Source organism: Photinus pyralis, unplaced genomic scaffold (assembly GCF_008802855.1).
Source record: "Photinus pyralis isolate 1611_PpyrPB1 unplaced genomic scaffold, Ppyr1.3 Ppyr1.4_LG3a, whole genome shotgun sequence".
NCBI lineage: Eukaryota > Metazoa > Arthropoda > Insecta > Coleoptera > Lampyridae > Photinus > Photinus pyralis.
The window spans coordinates 10,956,839-10,967,016 of NW_022170509.1; the positions used below are offsets into that span (position 1 = coordinate 10,956,839).

The 10,178-nt window shown below is 38.5% G+C and overlaps 1 protein-coding gene across 3 annotated transcripts in view; it reads left to right on the forward strand.

The window, feature by feature from the left end:
• The window catches only part of LOC116165485 (trithorax group protein osa), a 58,055-nt gene extending 51,904 nt beyond the window's left edge, over nt 1–6,151 (forward strand). For all 3 annotated transcript variants that reach the window (XM_031479957.1, XM_031479959.1, XM_031479958.1), the window contains 2 exons: nt 2,383–3,911; nt 4,678–6,151. In XM_031479957.1, the coding sequence (XP_031335817.1) occupies nt 2,383–3,911; nt 4,678–5,448 (2,300 nt within the window). In that variant the 3' untranslated portion in view covers nt 5,449–6,151. The remainder of the gene's footprint in view (nt 1–2,382; nt 3,912–4,677) is intronic.
• The last annotated feature ends 4,027 nt before the right edge of the window (nt 6,152–10,178 follow it).

Sequence of the window (10,178 nt, forward strand, 5' to 3'; positions counted from 1 at the left end):
AAGGCCGTGTAATTTGTCAACCTTAGGGACAGGGCTACATGATGTGGGGTTGGCGACATCTGGGCGTCATCCTCGAGCGTATAGTTTACTAACGTGAAGGTTTTTCAGTTTTTTCCTATCTTCTACTACAGTTTTGGTCCGATTCTTTTCAAATTGGTGTCGTCGGAAAGATGTTGTAAACACGCACAACTCCTGCGTGGCGGAATTTTGTTTTTTGTCCTAGGGGCGAAATTAACGACCTTTTGCAAGGCGCGCGCGCGTCTTCGAGAGGTAGTCTACTTCGGGCGCCTTTTACGTTCTGTTGCGAATTTTGTCACGCGGTTTAACGTTTCGTAAATCTTGAATCGCTGTCTCTCTTTCTCGTGTTGCCAATAGTAGCTCGAGCAATGAGAAGTGCCCCAAAAATTAAGTACTATCTTGTGAAAGGTTTTTAGCGAAATCCACCAAAATGTGGGTGTAATATAAGTATGCACCGAAAAAGGAAATGTGCGGTAGCCTCCGACAAGATCTAACTGATGGTGGAGTGAAAACTTCAAACGCAAATTTGGGGTGACCGGGGCGTCGGAAATGGGTACCGTCAAAGGGAATGTGGTAGCCCCCGACACGATCTTCCTGATGGTGGAGTCAAATCTTCAAACGCGAATTGCGGGTGAATGGGACCGTCGGAACTGGGTACCGTCAAAGGGAATGTGGTAGCCCCCGACACGATCTTCCTGATGGTGGAGTCAAATCTTCAAACGCGAATTGCGGGTGAATGGGACCGTCGGAACTGGGTACCAACAAAGGGAATGTGGTAGCCCCCGACAAGATTTTACTGATGGTGGAGTCACAACTTTAAACGCGAATTGCGGGTGCACGCGGAAAGTGGGAAGCGGGTACCGACAAAAGTGAATGTAGTAGCCTTTGACAAGATCTTTTATTGATGGTTGAGTCAAAAGTGGGTAATAGAATACTGATCTGCCACACAAAAATGCGCTGAAGTCCCTTCGATCTCACACGAGGACTTTGATAATTTTTTACGATGATCATTGGTATATCGAGCTTGTTATCAAGATGTGGAGAGACAGTGTAGAAATAAAAATTTTACACACGTTTGTGTGGCCTAGAAAAGCCGACATATATAATATTAATAATTTTTATTTGTCATCCCACAAATCCTTGGCTTCGACACGTCATTGGCACATAGCATCTAATTAATAAATAGACATATACATAAAATAAGATAAACAAATACAGTGATAAATGCAAGTAATAATAACAACAATAAAGTTATTCATGAACAATGGTATATTTTTGAAACGGTAATTAAATAATAAATAGGAGGTATTTTACAATAAGTTATCGCAGGGTGTGTTTAGGTATTCGCTTACAGAGTAAAAGACAAGTTGTTAATAAGCACTTCATCTTTAACAGGCCCAATTAAAGGGAAGTGAACCATTTAGAATAACTACAAAATGGTAGAACAACAGGCTATGCAATTCACTCATATGTCAAATATATGTTCCTAATCAATACATAGCAGTAGGATACCGGCAACCCATGTAGCGCAGTGAAGTTGAAGCCAGACTGCGGTACCATCCCGGTTCGGGCGTGGATGTACATCTACAGTGGGTTGGGTTGGTACAGTAGAAACCCTGTTCATTTAAAAATAAAGGCCAAACAAATTAACATAATAATACTGTATATGGAAATTGTATATACAGTATGAGGTGAAAGTAACGCATAAATTCATTTACAATAATTAGAATATTCTTTTTGAGCAAACACTCTTGGACATATCACAAACACAGAAGATGTATCTGTCAAAACTCTTTAAGACGCGTCCGAGTATTTTTGCTCAAAGACTATATTCTAATCGTAAATGAACGTATACGATACTTTTGCCTCACTCTTTATATAGGTGGACATTCAGTTTTATACCTAATTTAAATGGCAAGATACTTACATGAGTCACGTTTTGTTTTTGTTTATCCTGTAAAAAAATTAACTGGAATTAACTTAAATTAAAATATTAATATATGATACATAATACAGGTATGAAAAAAAATTATTACGGGTCTGAGTTATAATAGGCTAGAAAGAAACCCATTAACCATTATATGAGTGACACTGAGATAGAATACACAACAAACTAAAAGCGCATAAAATCCAACATGAAATCTGAGAATTCTGCTTAAAATCCGTGAAATCCAGTAAATGTGTGACTCGCGCTCTATCCCTAGTAAAAAAATAGACATTAACAAGTCGTTTAGGTAAAACCTGAAATAGACACGCCTTTTAGACTTAAGAGGGTGGTATCATTAATTGTTTAAATCATTTTATTCGATGATTTTGCTCTTACTTTTTTACATTTTCAATTTTAATTTTATTTGACATTGACAGGTGGATGGCCCAACAATACTCAATATCGAGGTCAACTCGTGAGTTCAACGGGACCGACGGGTCCAACGTCTGGAACTCAACAATGGCCACAAGGTGGAAGACCAAGTGGCCAATGGGAACGATACTCCGGAGGCAGCCAAAATTATCAACCTCCCCAACAAGGTCAACAGCAATGGTCGCCCATGCCAACGCCAGGTGTAGGTCAGAGTTCTCCATTACGGCCACCTTTGGGTCCTCGATCTGGAAAACCGTTTGGTATGCTTCCACCACAGCCAGGTAAAGGTGTACAACCGCCGGCGTCTAGTACAAGTACTTTGACACAAAGTCAGCTACCAAAGAGAGAGATAACATTTCCACCTGACAGTGTCGAGGCAACATTACCCGTTTTGTATCGCCGGAAACGCCTGTGCCGTGCGGATCTTGGACCCGTCGACGCCTGGCGAATTATTATGAGTTTAAAATCGGGTTTACTAACTGAAAGTTGTTACGCTTTGGACATGTTAAATGTGTTATTGTTTGATGACTCTGCAGTGGCTTATTTTGGACTTAATCAGTGGCCGGGCCTACTAGAGTTGTTGTTAGAACATTTTCGTAAAAGTTTAGCCAATATGTTTGACGGCGTCGTTCCGCGCGAAGAAAAATCTAGCGATGTCGAAATTGACTTAGGCGGCGTGGCGACTCCCGTAGATCACGAGTTAAAAACTGTACTGTTAAAAAATACGAGTAACTATTCGCACGTGTCTCGTAAAGGTCACCCCGTTAGAATGGTCGAACGGAACGAGGAAATTTTTGTGCGAGATCATCGGAAAAATTGGGATATACGAGGTGACACTAATGAAGCTAGTATTTTATTGGCGGGAGTAGTAATGGATCAATGGCATCTGAACGCCGATCACATATTGCCAACATTTCAAGCAGAATTTAGTCGAATACCATTTTATAGGACGTTAGACGGAAAGACGGAATCACGACAGCCGGTGAAGGAGGAACCCGAACCACATCGGACCTTACCCCTAGATACTGCACCACCTCCTAAACTTAGTGAAAAAAGACGTAGGACAAAAACTTTAAGTGATGTGATATCTCGAATTAAAAAAGAATCGACCGAAGAAAACGACGTGCTTGCCTTAGAGATCAAGGGAAAAATGAAGACTGAAGTAGTGAACGAAACGGCAAACTGTGAAGAGCGATCGAATATAGATCTGAACACGACGGCGAGCGACGAAATAAAAAGCGCGCTCGCCGTGCGGGATCCCGCGTATACTTTGAAACGACGACGAACGTCGGATTACGAGGATGAGGCCTACAGTCGCGATGAGGCTAGTCTGTTTTTACTAACCGAAACTCAAGACAATATCGGCAAACGATGTGTGTGCATATCTAATATATTGAGAAGTTTAACATTTATTCCAGGTAACGAAATTGAATTTGCTCAAAGCGTTACTTTCTTGTCGCTCGTCGGAAAACTGCTCGTCTTGTACCACGACCATCCGTTACGCACTCAGAAAACGCGTAATTACGATCGCGAGGTATGTAATATTCTGCTAAATTAACATTAAAAAACCACAAAACAAAAACGGGCCGCCGATTGCGTCTACAATAAATATTAACATTAGATCAACCAAGTTTATCTCAACCCTTCAAAATTGTACTCCTGTACATAGGTCTCTTTCAGCATGGAAAAACATGGAAGAGGCCTATGTCCAGGAATGGAAGAAGAAGCAGTTTCAATTTATCTGTTAAAAAATTGGAGTGATCGGGAAAAGTTTAAACCGATTGCTGCTGGATTTCCAACTTCACTTTGCAAAACTGTCGTCAGGAATTAATTGTCATCAGCTAAAGTTAACCGCTTAGTGTTAGAACTCAACTTGGGTTTGCACTTTTGTAAAGATTCCGCTAAGACGCTTTATAGCTGCACATTATTTTGGTGCTTGCCCAAATTGATTTTGCCGGATAGGTATACACGTCATCTACAGTAATGCCATTTAATGCGTATACCCGCAGTCGTGAATTAGAATTTGCACAATGTAGTACAATGTCAATATGGCGCCCGAGCTAACCCGTGCTAAAATAAAAAAGCATTTTTTTTGTAATGGTTAAATATTTATTTTTTCGGAACATATATGTTAATAAATACTTAAAATTCAATATAAAAAATGATGATAATAATAATAATATGCATATACTTTTTTTGGCATTTGGTCAAACTGGTTTTTGTTTGTGGTTTTTGATGATTGTTGTAGATTCTTTCATTTTAACAGCAAGCAAGCGTTTAATTTCGCGCGTGCGTTTCAGGAGGACGCCGATTTCGCGGACTCGTGCAGCAGTTTGCAGGGCGACGGCGAGTGGTGGTGGGATTTCTTGCCGCAATTGCGCGAAAATCTCCTGGTTTCCGTTTCCAATATTGCCGGTCATATCGACCTGAGCCAGTACGATGAGGAAGTGGCCAGACCTCTGTTGGACGGTTTGCTTCATTGGGCGATATGCCCCTCGGCGCACGGTCAAGATCCGTTCGCGTCCGCCGGGCCTTCCTCGTTATTGTCGCCGCAACGATTGGCGTTAGAAGCTCTGTGCAAGTTATGCGTGACAAATGGGAATGTGGATTTAGTTATTGCTACGCCGCCGTTTTCGCGATTGGAACGATTATGTTGTGTGCTTACGAAGCATTTGTGTCGGTCCGAGGACCAAGTTTTGCGGGAGTTTTCTATAAACTTACTTCACTATCTTGCAGCAGCCGATAGCAGTATGTCGCGTATAATAGCGTTACAGTTGCCGTGTATTTCGTTATTGGTTGCCTTTATAGAACAAGCGGAGCAAAGTGCGTTAGGGGTAGCTAATCAACACGGCATCAGTGCATTACGAGATAATCCAGATTCGATGGGTACTAGTTTAGATATGTTAAGACGTGCTGCCGCGACCTTAGTGTTTTTGGCTCGCCATCCCGATAACAAGCCTTTGTTGGTACAGCAGGAGCCTCGTTTGTTAGCGCTTGTTATGAGTCAAATCCTTGACCAACAGGTAGCTCTACTGCTCTCCAAAGTGTTATTCCAGATATCCCGCAGCTAATCCCTTTGTAGATATTTGCGGCCTTGGACTGGTGTATAGACCCATGTATAGCGTAAATATTGACTTCTACCATAATTACAGTGTGTGTGCATGTGCGTGTGTTTGTGTGTATGGCGGGCTCGACTCGCACAGACTGTAAATCGAGATTCGGATCTCTTGATAGTTAATTCAACCACAAAGTGTAATCCATTATTATACTTATGTACCATTTTGTAAAATAAGAAACATTCGTCTTTCTGGGAAAAATGTTAAAACATCCATGTTACTTATGTATTTATTATTTGATTAATAAGAAGAGTGCAGTGGTACTGTAGCTCTCGAGTTGCCTGGTCTGGTGGTTAATATTTCCTTTACTTTCCTGCACACTTTGATTATTTCGTGTTTGGTATTAATATTGTGCGAATGCTTTATACATGTCTGAAACTGGTTAAATAAATGTACAAAGGAAGTACCGAAAAGGTGTTTTTATACAAGTCTTAATTTTCTATGTATATGTAGAAATGTTTTATACACCCCATTTTAGCTATTAAATTAAACTCTGTTTACGAACAAATATGAACTGTTTACGAGCAGTTAGTAGATCACAGAACGTAATATAGAACTCCAGTGTAGTTTAAAATATGTGGTGATATTTTTCTGGCTGTAGGTATAACTCATGTATGATTGCATAATGTAAAAATAAGTAAAGGCTAAATATATTCAACTCTTTTCATTATTGTTTCATCCTCACTCGCTCTTTAAGAAATTATCTAAATTTTCTTCTTCGTCCAGGTAAGCATCGCCCCAATGTTCCTCGGTTTCAGACATGAATGAACATAATTTGCTCTAAAAAAGATTGACTGAATTCATTTTTTTGTTTATGTATTGTTTTGTTCACGGTCTGTAATGTTTTATGATAAAAATATAGTTGCCTGATTATTATTTATCTTCAATTTTGATCACTATGCAGGTAAGATTTTTCTATTCAAAATGGTACAAAGAAAAAAATTCTTGGAAATTGCTATTTTTTTTTAATAATTAATAGTCATTGTGACTGCCGTTCACTTACAATTATTAACAAATAATAATAAAATGGAATGAAGTTAAAAGATTTTAAAATGAATCTGCCCTGAAAGGAAAAATTATATTTGTCTCGAATTGCTGCAGATTACTTTTGTTATGGTGGACATTATACAACCTATCAATATTTATAACTGTTAACTAAAACTTTAATAAATTTCCATCAGAGTAGGGATGCCAACTGGAAGTCTGGTTTTTTAAAAGTTTGTCCAGAGTCCGGAATATCTGAATAATTAATAATAATACATAAGGACTGCCTAACGTGAACTAGAACATTATTCCTGAACATAGAGATTTATTAACAAATTTCAAATTTACCAAGTACCAATTTTTTTCAAATCAAATATGTAGGTATGTGGTGCCCTCTAGTGCAATAAACAAACTATAGTGTAGCGGTTTATTTTTCAAAATAAATCAAAGTGTGTTATATGTATCTCCCAGCTTGGATTAATTATGTTTTTGGAAATGAAAATGTGGCAACCCTACATTGGAGGTAGAAATCCATATAATTTGCTCACTTGCTACAGTAGACGAAGACCAATAAAAATAACAATGAAACGATAATAATAAAAAATTGAGAAATAAACAGTTACAAATTGGATAAACATAAGCATGAAACAACTAAGAGAGGGGGAGGGGAGGATTGTGCAGCGTTTGCACTTTTGTTGGGATTAGGTAGATAAGGGATAAATTTTCGGTATACTCTGATTAACAAAGTTTATATCATGATTCTTCTCTAGATTAGATCTAGTGCTCTACCTACTATAGATTGAAAATATTAAATAAATAATGTAGCATTAATGTTTAATATGTTTTCATTGTATAAAACATAGCAACAGAACAGATAGAAACCTCTCCGGTTTGCTACTGTACCTGGCACGTATGAAGGCGAAAGATCACGCATCCCCCCTATTCATTTTCTATTAATTGCACGTATTAGTGCGTCACAGAGCCTCTAAATTGGTCATCTGTACATAACCCACTGTAGCCTTTTTACGTACCAGTACCTATATACATTTCATAATACTGCAATATAAGGCAAAATATTGTACATTTTACACATCTACCAGTATATATTAGCGAACTTAAAAAGAACCCACTTGAAGAGCAATAAGAGCCCGGGAGATAATGGGAGTCGTACCGGAATAGCTGAAGCTTGGAGGCAAGGATGTGGAATGCTGAACAACTGCCAAAAGAGTGGTCACAAGCAAACTGTGTACACAAAAAGTTATCGAAAATAGAAAACTTAATAGGGGACTATCTGTGTTTGGTTCCAGACAAGCAGATCTGTAAGCGACCGAATTTTTATGATCAAGCAGCTAATAACAATGAGCACAACCTGCCGCTGCGTTTAGTGTATAGATTTCAGGAGAGCAAACTAGACAATGCACCGGTAAACTTAGGAATACCCACAAAGGTAATCAACGTAATAAAGGTGATGTTACAAGAGACGAACAACAAACTAAGGATTAACAGGATCAACTCACTGAACATCAGAGTTAGACAGGGAGATCTGTTATCAACAGACTTATTTAATTTATTATTGGAGCAATCGTAAGGAGATGCAAGTTCCACACAAACTGAACTCTTATACCACCATAGACACCAAATAGTTGCTTTCGCCGCCCATGTAGCCTTAGTAGCAACAAGGAAGCACCAAATAATAGAAATGCTACGGAAGTTGGAAAAAGTTGCAAAGTATGGTTTAATAATGAACATGGAGAAGACAAAGTATACGGAAATGCAAAAGGGAAAGAGAACAGAAGAAAGAGTGTAGAAATTTAGTATTCAGATCAGAGGACGAAAAGCTGAATGACAAAAAAGAGTGGAGGGGAGACCAAAAGGCAATTAAAGTGTCTGATCCTTTTTGAGAATTTTCAAATCAAACAATGTATCACAATACTATACAACAGTAACATGGGGAGTGAAATGTGGTTCTTACCAAAACAGAACAACAAAAAGCTGGAAATATGGTAAAGGAAAGTGCTGAGAAGAATATTTAAAGGTGAGCAAGTAGAAGACAGATGGAAAAGGAGAACGAATGAAGAGGTGATGGGCTGGTGTATAGCCAACCATCCATATTAGGAGTGATTAAAAGCCAAAGGATACGCTGATTGAGTCACAAAGAGCCTAGGAGAGGAAAGAGCAACAAGACAAGTCATACAGTACGGAGTAAAGAGAAGAGGAAGAGTCGATGCTCGTTTTTTTGGTGGGACGGCTTTCCGGGACATGGGGGGGGGGGAGTCTCGGCAGGTTGTAGTTCCGGTACCTCAATTTCTAGAAATCGAGCACTGCGTATAGTATAATTCAGTAGTTTTTACCTTTGTTTTATTGGAGATATTTTATAAAAGTAGATACGTTTACCTTTAACTGGAGATCTAAACAAGCAAATCTATTTATAATCAAATCATTTATTTGTGGGATAAACTTCCATCTCCGAAACGTAAGATGATGGTAATAAAAATCTTTCATGGTCACTGTTGGTGTGCTTCACAGGGTATTGCGTTACTGCAGCATATTTGAGATTGTCTGCATTATCATCATATATTATTATGGATTAACCAACAGGCAACAATATTGAAACTTAAAAGGGAAATTACTTGTCAACTAAGTACGTACATCAAAATCGTACTTTTTTCAAAATAATTTTATTTTTTTAGTAATAAGGTTTTTTTATGGATATATAATTTGTTGCATCTCAGAATGAATGTACAATCAACACTATACAATTACATACATCAAATAAAAATACTAATACAGTCTGTTTGAACTGTTGAAGGTCCATATATAAGAAAAGGCGTCCTTTGAACGTGTAATCGCGGTATATTGACAGTTCATAAAAAACCATACGAAAAGAATTTGACATCATCATCACTCAAAATTAAATAAGATAGATGACGCGTCATCACTGGCGCCCTGGGTTGGAACACTCACAATGCGAGAAGGCTTCAATAATAGTTTGGGTTAAAAGTGGCGCCCTTCGGTAAATGTAACATCCGTGCTACTTTTGAAAGGCTTAGAACTAACATTGAGTATTCAAGTTCATGACATTCCAAAACCCAACCCATGATTCATGTGAACTTGCATTTGTGATGTGTTAACGCCAGGGTTGAGGTATGTGACGATACCGTTTGTAAGTGCTGATCACGCTGCGTGACAGAGGTTACTGCCACTCAAAAATCCATTTTAAGCTAATTCACATATACCTACTGGAGTAGAAAATAGCATATAAAAGTTGCAGAAGGTATATAGGTAGGTAGTTCACTTTAGTTTTTGACATTTGGGATTTGATTTACTCGTGTAGTGGCCCTTTAATTGGGATATTAGGATCTCTATTTGATTTTCACAAATGTGAAATAGCTCAGGTTTAAGGGAATAGTATTTCTAGGTAGCCTGTATCTTTACCTACCATGAGGATATACTCTGGGTACCCATTACCATTTCCTGGAGGTATTGTTTTGCTATATATGGGTTAGCGCGACCCAAGATAAATTCAATCATTATTGTTATTCGTTAACATTTGATTTCGACACCATTTCCCGCTCAAGTGTAGACGAAGACATGTGTAGATAGAATGGCGGGCTGACGGTAAACAAGGCTATTAACGGTTGAGATATAATGAGATTTGAACCATACAGTTTGCAAGTGAGAATGCTTAATTACAAACCGGC